The sequence below is a fragment of the Dendrobates tinctorius genome, unplaced genomic scaffold (genome assembly GCF_039654945.1).
Source record: "Dendrobates tinctorius isolate UK_male_01 unplaced genomic scaffold, ASM3965494v1 ptg000057l, whole genome shotgun sequence".
Classification (NCBI taxonomy): Eukaryota; Metazoa; Chordata; class Amphibia; order Anura; family Dendrobatidae; genus Dendrobates; species Dendrobates tinctorius.
In genome coordinates, this window is record NW_027361725.1 from 24,417,027 (window position 1) to 24,434,757 (window position 17,731).

The 17,731-nt window shown below is 45.3% G+C and overlaps 1 protein-coding gene across 3 annotated transcripts in view; it reads right to left on the bottom strand.

The window, feature by feature from the left end:
* Positions 1-17,731, bottom strand: part of HECTD1 (HECT domain E3 ubiquitin protein ligase 1) — a 154,396-nt gene that overhangs the window by 54,012 nt on the left and 82,653 nt on the right. For all 3 annotated transcript variants that reach the window (XM_073577809.1, XM_073577808.1, XM_073577807.1), the window contains exons 15-20: positions 3,644-3,720; positions 3,327-3,461; positions 2,009-2,155; positions 1,291-1,385; positions 487-592; positions 227-361 (exon numbers count right to left, since the gene is read on the bottom strand). In XM_073577809.1, the coding sequence (XP_073433910.1) occupies positions 227-361; positions 487-592; positions 1,291-1,385; positions 2,009-2,155; positions 3,327-3,461; positions 3,644-3,720 (695 nt within the window). The remainder of the gene's footprint in view (positions 1-226; positions 362-486; positions 593-1,290; positions 1,386-2,008; positions 2,156-3,326; positions 3,462-3,643; positions 3,721-17,731) is intronic.

Here is a 17,731-nt window from a genome sequence, read left to right on the forward strand (position 1 = left end):
AAAAGATAAAAAAATCAGAACTTGATGACACACTGCAGAAAGACACCCTGCAGCGTACCGGCTCGTGCACACTAGCTTATTTTTTTAAGGGCATTTTGCAGTAACCTAAAATTTAAGAATAATGATATTTGCATTTTAAGCTTGCTAAAGGTATGTTCCCCCACTATGTGGTTTCCAGCCACATGTGTCATTTACCCAAAGTGTCGTTAATTGGATGCTAACCCACCATTTTAAGCAAGTACTGCTCCAGGGACTCCACAGTTGCCAGCGGCTCCATCTTCAGCATGCGACCAGTGCGGTCAATAAGAGAGGTCTCGCCAGGCGCCCGCTCCAGTCTAAACCGAAGCCTCCGAGTTAAGATCTGAACAAAGCACCAAAATGATTACAAAGAAAAAAAAAAAAAAAATCATTTGCTCAAATGTCTTATCAATGATCAATTTAATAAAAAACATGTTTTTCACCTGTACTCCAATTATTGGCATTTACCTGTAAGTTGTAATTCGATCCTGGAGTATCATACAGATGTAATGGCAGCCGTTCTATAGATTCAAGCACTGCAATCAGTTTTCTGACCAGTGCAATTGCTGGTCGACTATTGAAACAAAGAAAAGAATATACAAATTTAGATATCCAAAAACACAAAAGAACTAGAAGATGTATAAAAACTTTGCAGATTACGTTACACAGATTTTTACACGCTAACTTATATGTTTAGAATGACAAATATCTGCATCTGAGTATCACGCGGCATTAGCCTGGAAAGAAAATGATCCAGAATGGCTTCCGACCTATTCTTCCCATCAAACACATGCAAGTAGGAAAGTGGGCCAAATACTGAAGGCTTAGATTCCCTACAGATTGAGAAAGACCCTCATTGATCACTCAAAAGATCACTAAGGAGTGGGCTCAGGAGGCAGCAGCACACACTCCGCACTGAACACACAGAGATATGATCTCCAGGGAATTTAACAAAGTAGTCGTCATTTTCATTTTTCTCTCATAAATCAATCCGGCACATGAAAATATCTCAGAGGGATCTACTTCTTTCATTTCCTGGGCTGATATTTCACTCTAACATCATGGCTGAAATCTGTAAAATCTGTCTTCAGTGAAGAAAGATTTCCCCATTACCGAGACAGGAGAAGACATGTTGTGCCTATAAGATTCTATGAAGAGGGGAGGATCTAGAACCAGAAGTGGACATTCTTCTGAAAGTTCGAAGACAAAAGTTACACAAACTAACAATATGTAAGAAAGTTTACACGTTCATATTACGAGGTATGTACATACCTTTCATCATCTTCATTTTCACTAAATGCAGTTTTGAATACATTCAGTCGCTCCACCAACTGTCCACAGTCCTGCTTCACATCAAAATCTTCACTCTATAGAGTTATTTAAAGCAACGATACAATAAACATGCACTCTTAATGTTCATCTGATGGCATCTTAGCATTAAAGGGGTTGTCCAGTACATCAACATTGAAAACCTATCTTCAGGATGGTTCATAAATGTCTAATTGGTGAGGGGTGGACACCCGGCACTTTTGCCGATCAGCTATACCTGATGCAGCAGCTGCCAGAAAAGCTGTGTCAACTGTATAGCGATTTACAGCTGGGTCCTCAATATCTGCCCCCTATTTGAATCAATAAGGGGCAGATGTTCAGAACCCAGGCGCGACCACTAATCCACCGACTGAGCTGTGCAGCTCCGCAACTGAGCAGTTTTGGCTGACACCTAATCAGTGGGTGTGTCAGGTGTCGCACCTCCACGAATCAGACATTGATGACCTATCCTAAGCATAGCCCATCAATGTAGAAGTCTCCGAAAACCCATTTACAGACCCATTTCTGCTCATATGTATGTAGTCAATGGATCATCCAAGTGTTTTGGTGTTTTTTTAGCGATCCTTCAGCAAAATGACTAAATATATGAATTATGGCATCATCCACATTAGCAAAAGTCAGACTGTCAAAGCCTCAGCATAATAATACCAAGAATACGTACATTGTTAAGGACAGTGAGCAGAGCCTGCACCAAGCCACTGCTGCACATTTCATAAGGAGAGATGGTAGTTTCATCCTTTAGCAGCACAATTAGGTTTTCCAGGGCAGTCTTCATTAAATCTCTCCAAGTATTCTCACCTTCAATACACTAAAACAGATAAGGGACAATAAAAGAAATCGTCTGATCAATATTATATATATATATATATATATATATATATACACACACACATTACATACACACACACCTTGCCATACAGACGTTCTGCTAGGAAGTCAAACTACTACCGTATATACTTGAGTATAAGCCGACCCGAGTATAAGCCGACCCCCCTAATTTAGCCACAAAAAACTGGGAAAACTTATTGACTCGAGTATAAGCCTAGGATGGGAAATGCTCCATCGATTATTCCCCCATATAGTGTCCCCAGAAGAAGCTCCAGATTATTCCCCCATAGGCTGCCCCCATAAGAAGCTCCACAGATTATTCCCCCATATGCTGACCCCAGAAGAAGCTCCAGATTGTTCCCCCATATGCTGACCCCAGAAGAAGCTCCAGATTATTCCCCCATACGCTGACCCCAGAAGAAGCTCCAGATTATTCCCCCATATACTGCCCCCATAAGAAGCTCCATAGATTGTTCCCCCATATGCTGCCCCCATGCTGCAGCTGCATGTAAAAATAAAAAAAATGACATACTCACCGCTCCGTCGCTGGGTGTCAGGTGCCGGTGTCACTGCTGGCACCTGAGATACTCACGTGTCCTGTGTCCATGGCTGCTCACCGCTATCTGCCGCGTCATCAGTCAGTGACGTTCAGACTGCAGGGGGCGCGGCGCGCACTAACCACGTCACCGCGCCCTCTGCTGTCTGAAGTCACTGACCGATGACAGACAGCAGCAAGCAGCCATGGACGCAGGACAGGTGAGTATCGCTATACTTACCCGTCCTGACGCTGTGTCTTGAGCCCCCAGCTTCTCCCCGTGCTCTCTCTTCCTGCCTTTAGCGGTCACGTGGTGCCGCTCATTAAAACTCATGAATATGCGCATATTCATGCGTTTTAATGAGCGGCACCACGTTACCGCTGAAGGCAGGAAGAGAGCACGGGGAGAAGCTGGGGGCTCAAGACACAGCGTCAGGACGGGTAAGTATGACCTGACACCCCCGCCCCCCCTCCCCCTCTGACCCCCATTGTATATGACTCGAATATAAGACGAGAGGGGGACTTTCAGCCCAATTTTTTGGGCTGAAAATCTCGGCTTATATTCGAGTATATACGGTATTTTTCTGAAATAATATTGCAGCAAGCTTTTACAGACCTGTCTGTTTGTGTGGAGTTCCCATGAAGACTCCAACTGTGTGGCGATATTCCGCAAAGTGACCACCACACCCCGTGGCATGCTTTCCACAGCTTTAAAGTGATCATCATACAAGTCCCGGGCCATTGTCCGTACCTGGTGTGAAAAGCAGAGTCATGAGCCGTCATGATTAGTGAAGGACTCAGACGTACCTACAAGCAGGGCTGTGGAGTTGGAGCCCATTTTGGTGGAGTTGGAGTCATGGAAATTGAGGAGTCGGAGTCAGAGGTTTGGCTTACCGACTCCACAGCCCTGCCTACAAGCGATGGCCGACGTACCTTCTGCTTCGTCTTCTCTAACTTAGACTTCAGCTTTCTACCTCTCTTCCCCGTCCAGCCGGTGACAAACTCTGAACCTGAAGCACAAAGAAAAAGAGTTTTGAGGTTTTCTTTCCAATTAGCTTAACAAATATCAAGATGATCTATCCAAGATTAGTTATTTTGTTTATATGTTATTTAACCCCTGTAGGGGATTTTTTTCATAATGGCAGTAACACATGGAAACAGCTATAATAATAATTAAAAAAAAAAAAAAAAAAAAGCTACATCTGGTTAGTGCCTATGGCTAAGTCTACATGCCCATTTCAGGAACACATATACAGAATTCCGATGCATTTGTTACAGACAGTATATACAGAACACAGCCTGGATTTTGTATGATGCCAACACAAAGTAGCAAGCATTTTCTGAAGTTGTGAAGGAAATGATACATGTTTTTCTAATTATTTAAAAAAATATAAATCTCAATTGTGACGTGCATTTTGTATTCAGCCCACTGTAGTCCAATACCCCTAAATAAAATCCTGAGAGACCAATTGCGTTCAAAAGTCACAAAATTAGTAAATGGAGACCTCCTGTGTGTAATTTATTCTCAGTATAACTACAGCTGTTCTGTGAAGGCCACAGAGGTTTGTGTGAGAACATTAGGGATCAAGCAGCATCAAGAAAACCAAGGAAGACGCCAGACAAGTCAAGAATAAAGTTGTGGAGAAGTGTAAAGCAGGATTATGTTATTAAAAAAAAAAAAAAAATAGCCCAAGCTCTGAAGATCTCAAGGAGCACAGTTCAATCCATCACCTAAAAATGAAAGAAGTATGGCACAACTGCAAACCTACCAAGACATGGCTATCCATCTAAACTGACATCCCAAGCAAGGAGAGCACTAATTAGAGAAGCAGCCAAAAAAACATGGTCTTTATAGAGGAGCTGCAGAGAAACACAGCTCAGGTAGGAGAATCTGTCCACAGGACAAATACAAGTCATACGCTCCACAGATCTGGCCTTTATGGAAGAGTGGCAAGAAGAAAGCCATTTTCAAAATCAAGCCATAAGCAGTTACATTTGCAGTTTGCAAAAAGCTATGTAGGGGACAAAAAGCATGTGAAAAAAGGAGGAGGCCAAAGTACAACTATTTGGGCTACGTGCAGAACGCTGTGTGTGGTGGAAAACTAACATCATGCTGTGGGGAGGCTTTTTTTCAACAGGAACAGGGGAACTGCTCAGAGTTGATGGGAAGATGGATGGAGCTAAATGCAAGACAATCATGAAGAAAAAAGGAGATTTTTGTGTACTCATCGTAAAATCTCTTTCTCTTAGCCTCTAATTGGGGGACACAGAACCATGGGTGTTATGCTGCTGTCCACTAGGAGGCGACACTATGCATAATCTGAAAAAAGATTAACTTTGGCTCCTCCTCTGCAGTATACACCCCTGGAAGGCGAAAGTCTTCTCCAGTTTTGTGCAAAAGAATTAGGAGGAACGTAACAAACAACATAACCATGCCCGTAAGAAGGCTACTATGTACGAGCTCAAAGAACAATATGAGAACTCAACCGTAACAACGGCCCGTAAGGGCAACAGGGTGGGAGCGGTGTACCCCAATTAGAGGCTAAAAGAAAGAGATTTTACGGTGAGTACACAAAAATCTCCTTTACTCGTCGCCTCATTGGGGGACACAGAACCATGGGACGTCCCAAAGCAGTCCCTGGATGGGAAGCAATAGACGAATATTGTGCTAGCAGGTCCCTAAACTTGGGGCACTGCCGCCTGCAGGACCCGTCTACCCAGGCTCACATCCGCTGAGGACTGGGTATGAACACTGTAGTGTTTCGTAAACGTATGTAGGCTAGTCCAAGTGGCTGCCTTACACAGTTGTTGTGCTGAAGCCTGGTGCCGAATGGCCCAGGAGGCCCCTACTGCCCGCATAGAGTGTGCCGTGATACCGGCCGGAAGTGGAAAATTGTTAAGTTGGTAAGCCTCTTGTATGATGGACTTGATCCACCTGGCAAGGGTAGCTTTGGAAGCCGGCAGACCCTTGCGAACGCCCTCCGGAAGAAGGAAAAGAGAATCAGACTTCGGGAAGGGTGCAGTCCTAGACACGTATATACGCAATGCCCTGACGAGGTCAAGCGTATGCAGAGCCTTCTCCACTCTATGAACCGGAACCGGGCAAAGGGATGGCAGTGAAATTTCTTCATTGAGGTGGAAGGTGGACACAACCTTCGGAAGGAAGGATGGTACTGTACGGAGAACCACCTTGTCCTGGTGAAAAGCTAGGAAAGGCCGTCTGCAGGAGAGTGCGGACAATTCAGACACCCTGCGCAGCGAGGTGATTGCCACCAGAAAAACCACTTTCTGTGACAGGATGCGGAGTGGGACGTCCTTAAGGGGTTCGAAAGGTGGTGCCTGTAATGCTGTCAGGACCAGGTTGAGATCCCACGTTTCCAGTGGGCATCTGTAGGGGGGAACCAATCGGGAAACTCCCTGGAGAAAAGTCCTTACTTGCAGCTTGTTAGCAATACGCCCATGGAAAAGCACTGAAAGCGCTGACACCTGGTTCTTAAGCGAGCCTAGGGATAGCTCAGCGTCCAGGCCTGATTGAAGAAAACCCAGCACCATTCGGGAGGGAATAAGGGAGTGGGACCTGTCCACAGGATTCGCACCAGGTAAAGAAAGCTCTCCAGGTACGATAATAAATCTTGGCAGAGGCTGGCTTTCTTGCTCTGATCATGGTTGTGATGACGTCTGGTGAGAGCCCTGCTTAGGTTAGAACCCAGGTTTCAAGGGCCACGCCGTCAAATTGAGAGCCCCTGAGTTCAGATGGTAGAACGGACCTTGTGACAGAAGGTCGGGACGGTTGGGGAGACGCCAGGGGGCTTCTGCTGTAAGTTGCACATCGGCGTACCATGTACGTCTGGGCCAGTCCGGCGCGATCAGGATGGTTGGAACTCCCTCTTGTTTGATCTTCCTCACGACTCTGGAGATCAGGGGGATGGGTGGAAAAATGTACAGAAGCTGGAACCGGGTCCAGTCCTGCACCAGGGCATCCGCTCCGAGCGACCGCGGGTCGCGTGTCCTGGCCATGAAATTGGAGACCTTGGCACTGAAATGGGATGCCATTAGGTCCACGTCCGGGGTCCCCCAGCGATGGCAGATCTGGTAAAAAGGATGGAGACACCACTCCCCCGCGTCCATTCCTTGTCTGCTGAGGAAGTCGGCTTCCCAGTTGTCCACACCCGGAATGTGGACCGCTGAGAGTACCGACCTATTCTCTTCCGCCCAGTGGAGGATATGTGCCACTTCTCTCATCGCCTGGGCACTGCGGGTCCCGTCTTGGTGGTTCACATATGCCACCGCCGTGGCATTATCCAACTGTATCCTTATGTGAGAGGCTGTCAGCAAGCGATGAAAGGCTCTCAGTGCCAGGAAGATGGCCCGAATTTCCAGAATATTGATGGGCAAAGTCATTTCCGCTGGTGACCACTTGCCTTGTGCCCTGTGATGTAGGTGCACCGCACCCCAACCTGTCAGGCTTGCATCGGTGGTCAGGACCTTTCAGTGACCTGAGAGAAAAGATTTTCCTCTTGCAAGCGAAGTTGGCTTGAGCCACCAGTGTAGGGACCTCCTGGTTGACGATGTCAACCGGAATTCCCTGTCGAGGGAGAAGGGATTCCTGTCCCAAGACTTGAGGATGGCAAGTTGAAGAGGCCTGAGGTGAAACTGGGCAAATGGTACCGCCTCCATTGCCGCTGCCATCCTGCCGAGGACTCTCATGGCAAACCGGAGGGATCGAGGAGGATTGTGGAGGAGTATGCGAACTCCCAGACGGAGAGCCAGTGTCTTGTCCCTGGGTAGGAGCACCAGACACCAGTGTTGAATACCATCCCCAGGAAGGTCAGGGCCTGACTCGGGGTAGTCGATGACTTTTGTAGGTTGACTAACCAGCCCAGGTGACTCAGTGTCGATTGTGATTGAGACACTGTCCTCGCAGTCCTCGAAGGTGGAAGCCTTGATGAGAAGGTCGTCCAGGTATGGAACGACTACAATGCCTCTGGAGTGTAGAACGTCCATGGTAGCTGCCATGACCTTGGTAAACGTTCTTGGAGCCATGGCAAGCCCGAACGGGAGAGCCACGAACTGGTAGTGGTCCTGGTTGATCGCGAACCTGAGAAACCGCTGATGGGCGGAAGCAATTGGTATGTGCAGGTATGCGTCTTGAATATCTACGGAGGCGAAATATTCTCCCTGCTCCATGGACGCAATGATGGACCGAAGGGACTCCATGCGAAAATGACGGACCCGTACATATTTGTTGAGCTGTTTTAGGTCTAGTATGGCCGGACGCTGCCTCCTTTCTTGGGCACTACAAATAGATTGGAATAGAACCCTCGGAAGCGTTCACTCACGGGAACCGGTACTACGACTCCTGCTTGAAGGAGAGCGGAGACCGCTTGGTGGAAGGCACTAGCCTTGTCTGGCGGTTTTGGTGGAACAGAGAGGAAGAACCGGTTCGGTGGACTGGAAGTGAACTCTATCTTGTATCCGGAAGACACTATTTCCCTGACCCACCTGTCTTCTGTAATAGGCAGCCAGACTTGCTGAAAGAGTAGAAGTCGCCCACCTAGTGGTGGTGTGTCTTCCGGAGTTCATGAGTCATGATGAAGCGGAGTTCTGAGGTTTTCCTCCCTTGAGTTTCGCTTGGCCTGCTTTCGACTGCCAGGTGCTGTCCGGCCTCTGCACCTTTGAGTGTCGGAAACGGCATGTTCCCGAGACAAGCTATCCTTTTGCTGGGTAACGTTCATAGCCGAGACATGCCCCTGCAGAGGCTGCAGCAGTGTGGAGGTTAGATTATCTATGGACAGTGTCATAGACTGCGACATCTGAGCAGCCCATTCCGGCGTGGTAGCCGACGCTGAAGCATTGGTAGGGTGTTATGAATGAGTCACCGTAGGAGGCAAAAGCAGAAATACAAGCTAAGTCCAGAAAACCAGAGAAGTTGGCAACTATCAGATTGCAGACCCCTGAACCTATCAACACAACTAGCAGTAGCCGTGGGGGGTTCCTACGATGCCCTAGACCCTTCGATCACAGCCGGAGAATTACATAGGCCTAAAGAAAGAAAGGGGAAATCTAAACTGCCCCAGAGCAGACCCCAAAGCAATAGGCAGCCCCCAACATATAATGACGGTGAAGCAAGATGAAAATACTAACACAGGCAGAAAGATAGACTGAGCAAAGACGGGGCCCAAAAACTACCTAGATAGGAATGGACAGGAAGGCTGCTGTCTGCAATCTGCCAAAACCCTATCAAAGACATAAGCCAACAAGCTGATATGAAAAAGGCCCTGAAGCAGCTAGGCTTCAAAAACTAAATCAGCACTCAGGTATTTTCAGAAGACAGAGCTAAATGAATTCAGCACACCCCAGCAGGGAATGGCAGAAATCCAGAAAAACAAAGCAAAACAAAGTCAAGCACCAAAGCAAAAGGCCGAGCAGCAAACTTAGCTTTAGAGGAGCAGGAATTCAGACTGGTCTCCAAGGATCCCACAGAGAAATCACCCGCAGGGCAGAAGGGCGTCGGCAGCCTTATATCCAGTCAGTAACTCCACTCAGCCAGTCATCATCATCAGCCTCAGGTGTTTGATAATCAGGCTCACTACCTTTCTTTACCAGAAGAGGGAGTTACTCGGGCCCCAGTAATGAAGGGGAAAATGAACTCACAACAGTAGGGGCTTCCTGGGGTTCTGACCCAGTGTTTTGGATGCAATCCCTGGAGTGCGGGTACGTGCTACCACTGGGGAGAGTGGTTTTGCAGGCTGTGCAGAATGCATAAAAACAGTCCTGCCTGGTTCTCTATCTCGAGCCCAGCATAGTGCACAGAGGCTGGCTATCAGGGACCCTACAGGAGTGGCTGCGCAGAGGAGCCTATAGGAGAGCCTTATAGGTGATATGGATTCACAGCTGAGTAAAGAGAACCCAGCTGTGATCTTACCCCACCAGTGTGCCCCTATGTCCAGCGCCGACAAATCACAGTCCTGTGCCCCCCGGAGACTGCTGACGTTGTTGTGACCTGTGTGAAGTTGGCACCCCATGTTCTCAAAAGATGAATAAAAATACACCATTTGTTTGTGCTGCGTTTGTGCTGGTTTGTGCCGCAAAAATGAACGTTTGCGCCGCTTTGGTTCCAGAGATATTGCACGTTATATTTTTATGAAGCTCCGCCCACTTTCCACCCCATGTTCTTAAATTTTAAAAATGAATACACCATTTGTTTGTGCTGCGTTTGTGCCGCAAAAATGAACGTTTGCACCGCTTTGGTTTCCGAGATATTGTGCGCTCAATTTGCTGAAACTCCACCCACTTTCCACCCCATGTTCTTAAATTTTAAAAATGAATACACCATTCGTTTGTGCTGCGTTTGTGCTGGTTTGTGCCGCAAAAATGAACGTTTGCGCCGCTTTGGTTTCCGAGATATTGTGCGCTCAATTTGCTGAAACTCCACCCACTTTCCACCCCATGTTCTTAAATTTTAAAAATGAATACACCATTCGTTTGTGCTGCGTTTGTGCTGGTTTGTGCCGCAAAAGTGAACGTTTGCGCCGCTTTGGTTCCAGAGATATTGCGCGTTATATTTTTATGAAGCTCCGCCCACTTTCCACCCCATGTTCTTAAATTTTAAAAATGAATACACCATTCGTTTGTGCTGCGTTTGTGCTGGTTTGTGCCGCAAAAATTAACGTTTGCGCCGCTTTGGTTCCAGAGATATTGCGCGTTATATTTTTATGAAGCTCCGCCCACTTTCCACCCCATGTTCTTAAATTTTAAAAATGAATACACCATTCGTTTGTGCTGCGTTTGTGCTGGTTTGCGCTGCAAAAAAAAACGTTTGTGCCGCTTTGGTTTATTAACGTTTGTGCCGCTTTGGTTTACGAGATATTGTGCGCTCAATTTGCTGTAACTCCACCCACTTTCCACCCCATGTTCTCAAATTTTAAAAATAAATAAATACATCATTCGTTTGTGCTGTATCTCGCACTGAGTTTGTGCCTCAAATCACTGTAACTGATATATGGATAAAGGGAGATAAAAAGAAATGAAAAACACCGGCTAGCCATAGCAATTTTATAATAAAAAAATGTATAAATTGTTCCTTACTAGACCCCATACTTCATTTCGATTTCCTGCTTGTGATGCCCCTCCCCCACACACTGTAACTTGGGGAAAGGCCTAACAATTTGACTACTAGCTGAGAGACTCCCAGGGTAAATCAAGTGTACTTACTTATTTGAACTGAAAATGTGCTAAACTGTCTTGGTAGATTTCTGCAAAGCTATTACCTGAGCAAAGAAACTTTAGTTCAATCATGGAGTTGTACTTTTATCTGTCTACAACAGTGTTTCCCAAGCAGGGTGCCTGCAGGTGTTGCAAAACTACAACTCCCAGCATGACCGGACAGTCAAAGGCTGTCCGGGTATGCTGGGGGTTGTAGTTCTCCAACACATCAAGTTGTTTGTAATTACAGTAATGCTTTAACCCATTAAAAGAGTACTCTGCTGCAAAACTTATCCCCTATCCCACCCCCCCGGGGGGGGGGGGGTTTGGTACTGACCACTGGGACCCCCTGCAATCTCCTGCAGTGGCCCTCAGTGCTCCCCTGCATGGAGCAATCACTGCCCTGTGCAGAGTGACTGCCAACCACAGGGCTTTGCTGTGGCAGGCACGCCCCCACCATTTATTACTATGGGAGAGGCAGAGATACACAATACACTTTTCATCTGTAAAAGTAGAGAGAAGTGAGCATGCTAAGAATAGGATTATTTAATCTCAGTACAGTGATCCCTCAACACATACAATGGCCCCAACATACGATCATTTCAACATATGAAGGACTCTGTTGAATGCAGCATCACCTGCTGCTCCAGTATGGTTTTAACATACGATGATTCACCTAGAACTAATTACCATTGTATGTTGAGGGACCACTGTATCTTAACTATTAAAAATTATGTAATCAATTATTTTCCATATAATACACTGCATGTAAAACTAATAAAAACATTTTTTGTTTTGATCAGATGCCCAGGAAGCCAGCCTGTGACTATGATGACATTATAAATGTCATCTGTTCTTCACATGGAAAAATTATTACAGGACAGGCAATAGCATTCCCCTCAGAAAAAGTATGGGTAGACTTGTGTCAAAAATTAAATAACAAAATGTCACCAAAAAACCTTTACACGTTTGTAAAGACAAATCGGCACAATGTATGGGAAGCCCTTGGTCTGTACAAAGATGTTACAAATATCCCAAAACAACCTTCCAACAGTGAGAGCTCAGAAGGAACAGAGAGTCATTCATCAGTTCAGTGCTATGACATTCAGTTTGAGTTCAGTCTTTCTTTTCAGAGCTGGATCAAAATTTGGCCTGAAAAAGTAATTTACAATGACAAATCTATGTATGCTGATATAAGAGAATACACAATCTTAAAACCTGGTACATGGACTCACATATTGAATGAGGAGATCTGGAAAAATATCAAGTCATCGTGCACACTTAAATTCAGGAGGGCAAAGGTTTATCCAAATGTTGTATCTAACTACATAGATATAACAGGGTGCTGCACAGAGTGTGATGCACAACTATCCATAAAAGTTGAAGAAATACCAGAGATTGCTAAGCCAGTAGTGCTTAAGTGTATGATCTGCAATATTGATGACAGTCTCCACACAGGAAAATCAAAACGTAAATTATCAGATTTAAGAAAAAGGTTGTCAAAAGAACTCTGGGAAGGACGAAAACAAGCACATGTATGGCGAGCAGCTGAGGCTTATAAAGTTATGGATGTTGGTGACCCTGAGCCTAGCCATCTACCAAATCTAGCAACGTTAAGAAAAGCCAAGCAAGAGATTGGCGAAAGAGAGTTAATGCACAAGGACCCAATTCTTTCATTACATCTCCTGAAATACAGTGTTCCTCAGACTGGAAGCATACACAACATTGGTCTAGATAAATTTTTTTGCCATTACTGGACCCAGTCTCAGGTGCAAGTCTACCAAATAAAGTCAAAGAACTTGGGTTCCTATGTAAGTTTTGATGCAACAGGTTCAGTAGTGAGAAAACTAAAAAGACCTGTTGGCATTTCTGCACACATCTTTTTGTACCAAGGGGTTTTGTGTTCGAGTGGAGATCATATCCCAGTAGTGCAGATGCTTTCTGAGAGCCATACTGTTAATTCTATAGCACAATGGCTGACTGAATGGAAACAAGCAGGTGCTACTGTTCCAAAGGAAGCAGTTTGTGATTTCTCCCTCGCTTTGCTTGGAGCTCTAGTTAAGGCTTTCACTCCTTACCCCGACTTGAAGACATATATAAATCAGTGTTTTGGAGTGTTGACCAGGAATGTTGCATCAAAACTACCACCATGCTTTATTAGAATTGATGTTGCGCACTGTATCAAGCTTATTAGCCGATGGGAATGTCTGAGGCAAGCTGGAAACAGAGTAAGGGAATTCTATCTCAGAGCAATGGCACAACTTCTACAGTCTACATCACTTGATGATGCGAGAGAACTCATTCATTCAATTTCAGTTGTTGCTTTTAGTGAATCAGAAGGGAATGATGACAGAGGCACACCAGTTTTATCAGAGACTAGCAAAGTTCAACTGAAGAGACGGATTGCAGAGGGACGTGTTTTACCCACTGTCACTGAAGATGACTATGGAGTAGAGATGAAAGAACAAGAGGATGAGCCAATTCAACCATGCCAAACAGACCTGAAAATATGGGCAACAGAAATTTGTGAAAGGAGTAAGATGCTTGCAGCAAATCATGGTGACCGAGACAATTTACATTTCCTTCCAGAACTTGTTCCAAATCTTTTAAGAATGGCATGTTACCTTCCACTTTGGACAGCCATAATGGTTCCACACTTTAAAAGTGTGAACATGACAGCAAGTTCTGCAAATGTTGAGGCTGAATTTAAGAACATAAAAAATGGACTCTTTAAACATGAATGTCTCCCTATTAGAACCGACCGATTTGTAATTCGTCACCTTGAATTTATGGAAGGCAAAATGAGACTTTCCTCAGCTCCCATAAAGAAAACCGAAAGCAGTGAAAATATGAGCCAAGAGAATGGGCAAAAAAACAGCAACTGTGAGGAGGATTCACAAGTTCACATAAAATTGGGTGATGAAAGTAGCTTGCAGGAGCAGCCTGTTGAAAATTGGAAAGGTCTCAGTATTCCTCCAAAAAAGAGATTGTCCTACCTAACCCCATGTTCCGAGTTGCTGCACATGGACACAAAATTTAACCGAAAAAAAAAGGTGAGCATTTTGAAAAATGGTAACCATCTAGCTAAAAAACCAATACAAGTAAACAAAAAGCTTATAAGTATCATTAATACCTGTGCATTTGATTCATTTTGCCAGTGTCTTTGTTGTGCATTCTGGGACAGTGGATTATTTTGCAATTATGTCATCAAAGAAAACACCGTTGAAATTTTTGAATTGGTGCAGACAATTGTGACAAAGGGAGTTGGAAAGGAAGTTTATGCAATGAGGGCTAAAATACTGTCTGGAATATTTGAATATGTTCAGCTGAAGTCAGGTGTGAGGCAGGTCAATGCTGAATGTAATGTTGCACACATAATCTCAATGTCAATGAGACAGGTACCAAGTGTAATAATTAAAACACAGTGTTCTTCTGTGTACTGCAATAGAAATATAGCTAATTCAAGAGCAATCCCTCTTCTGCCAATCAATATACATATTTTAGAAACTAATGGACTTCGTAAACGTCAGCTAGCATTGGAAGATGGGCTACACCGAAATGTTTCAAAATGTCTAAAGCCATTAAAGTCACCTCAAGAGTGTCCAGATGGCTTGAAAATTCAGGATGCATCTTCATTGAAATTCCTTTGCAGTGGTTCGGTCACGCACAGCTGCACCACTGGACAAGTACTTTGTATTGAAATAAGTGCAGAAACACAGTATACACTGTCCGAAATACCTGTGAACATACATCTGGACAGTCATTCATTTGTGCTACGAGGGGTTGTCGCCTTCATTCCAGGAACTGGCAATATGTCTCTTGGTCATTATGTTGCCTATTGTAGAAGAAAATTTAATGGCTGGGAGAAATATGATGACCTGTGTGACTTTATTACAACAGCCTCTGCAAAGACCAAGATACAACCCCATGTTGTAATATTTACAAAGGAGGAGTGAATATGTGGAGAATCTGTCTCATCATGAGTCCAGTGGCAAGTCACAGGCTCCAAGATTGTTGTGGAAAGTTTAAAAGTATCCTGGCACCAAACAAAGTGTTAGTAATGCTTTCCTCTAAGGTTGTTTTGGTGCTTAAAGTGTATGTTTAAAATAACCTAAAATATGCCTTACCAATATTTTTTTATTCTGTTAACATTTTGTTAATGTGGATTTCCCATTATGATTAAACCGTTTCATGGTTCTTTAAACAGTTCTGCTGTCTACAAAGTTTCATCTGTTATTGGTAATTCCATTTTTATCTGTGTTTGATTTGCAAAGATTTATTAAGCTCTGAAGGTCCTGTTTAGTTGGACAGCTATATTAAAATAACAATACTTTTGTTTTGAGCCAGACACAAAATCATGGTCTACCACGGTTTTGAGTCCAGCAAGAAAACCACATATGGAGCAAAAATGAGCCAACTAGGGTCACTTGCGGACCCCAGCCAGATCATAGAAATGAATGGAGCGTATGCCCAGTATGCCCAAATGTAATGTTAACCCAGCCATATTCACACTGCAATCCAAAGCCATCACACACAAAGTGGTGATGTCTACGGTCATTGCATATTTATGCAAAGATTTTCATAGAAGATGACAGTCACTTTACATAAACTGGCCAACGTCAAAAGTAATCACAATCTTTTTTTTCCCTGGAATTCTTTTTATAGTGCAACGTAATTTGGCTAAACAATGTGTTAGGCCTGCTGGGTAATATAAAAAAAAGAAACAAAACCCCTCAGCAGGCCCAGATGGAACTATGGGAGCCACTGGGTCCTAAAACCCTCCCTGCAAGATGACGTCAGCAGGAAGAGGACAGCCAACACTCACGTGACAAAAATAACCAATAAGACTGCAGCTGAAAAGTCAGACACACCTCTGGCTGAGAAACCACAACAGAAAATATATACAATAATTTAATAACGTTGAGACCAGGTGCGGACCACTGGTGCCCCCGCCGATCTAGATTCCCTACGCTGCAACCCTAACTAGACCGTCAGACTTCACACCCGCAAGGGCGATCCACCCGACCACCATCTCCCTAGTCTCACTCCTGTCTCCAACCTGACTAGGGTGGGGGCCCTAGGGTTACAGCTGGTAGTGGCAGAATGTAAATAGGGCACCAGCAGTCCACAGATGTTCTTACCTGGTCCGTAGAAGAAACTGCAGAAGCAAACAATATCTCGGAAACCAAAGCGGTGCAAACGTTCATTTTTGCGGCACAAACCAGCACAAACGCAGCACAAACAAATGGTGTATTCATTTTTAAAATTTAAGAACATGGGGTGGAAAGTGGGCGGAGCTTCATAAAAATATAACGCGCAATATCTCTGGAACCAAAGCGGCGCAAACGTTCATTTTTGCGGCACAAACCAGCACAAACGCAGCACAAACAAATGGTGTATTCATTTTTAAAATTTAAGAACATGGGGTGGAAAGTGGGCGGAGCTTCATAAAAATATAACGCGCAATATCTCTGGAACCAAAGCGGCGCAAACGTTCATTTTTGCGGCACAAACCAGCACAAACGCAGCACAAACAAATGGTGTATTCATTTTTAAAATTTAAGAACATGGGGTGGAAAGTGGGCGGAGCTTCATAAAAATATAACGCGCAATATCTCTGGAACCAAAGCGGCGCAAACGTTCATTTTTGCGGCACAAACCAGCACAAACGCAGCACAAACAAATGGTGTATTCATTTCATAATCGTCATCCGGGGGCGGGGAGAAGGCGGCGGCTTCAGCTAGGCCGAAGCCGCGGTCTAAATTAGAAGCCTGATGCCCAGGAGGGCTCCAGGCCGGCGCGAATGTCCGGGAGGGGGTCGGATCTGAACCAGACCCCCCCCGGATTGGGAGACAGAGTAGCAGTGGGGCCAGCAGCGATAGCGGTGTACGTATGGGGGGTCCCCCTGAGGCGCTATGGAGCCGATGCTGCCGTAGAGACAGGGGTGCAGGGAGCCCTGTCTCTGTTGTGCCATGTCTGTCTGCATGGTTACCCGGCCCCAACAGGAGCCCGCAGCGAGGCTGGGGTCCCCGGCTGTTTAAGCTGAAGAATGCTGCCTTATATCGACCGTACCTGTGGTGTTTCAACTTAATGCCCCCAGAGGGGGATTAAGGAGGGTGCGTCTGTCACCATCAGGGGTCTTCATCCTTGACCTCAACCCAGACCCCAAACAGGTTGGGGAAGGAGGGGGATCTCGACTTCGAACCAGTACCCGAGGGACTGGGGAAGGAGCGACATGGGGAATAGTCACCTCAACTTCAACCGGGCACCCTATAATAGGGGCCGAGGAAGGAGCCATGCCGGGGGACCAACTTTTCTTCATCTGTAATCTGTCAGGAAAAAAATAAAAAAATCTTTAGGTGTGCCTCCTATACGAGACTAAGCAGAAACTGGAGAAGGCTGACGCCATCCGGAGGGATATACTGCAGAGGAGGAGCCAAAGTTAATCTTTTTCAGATTATGCATAGTGTCGCCTCCTAGTAGACAGCAGCATAACACCCATGGTTCTGTGTCCCCCAATGAGGCGACAGAGTAATCTGTTATTGACTGCTAAACACTTGAGACTGGGATGTAGGTTTTCCATCCAGCATGACAACGACCATAAACATACTGCCAGAGCTACAATGGATGGTTTACATCAAAGCATATTTGTGTGTGTGTGAACGGCCCAGTCACAGTCTAGACCTAAATCCCATTGAGAGCCTGTGGCAAGACTTGAAAATTGCTGTTCAGACGCCTCCATCCAACATCAAATTGCTGTTCAGACGCCTCCATCCAACATCACCAACTTAGAGCGGCGTGTGCAAAGAAGAAGGG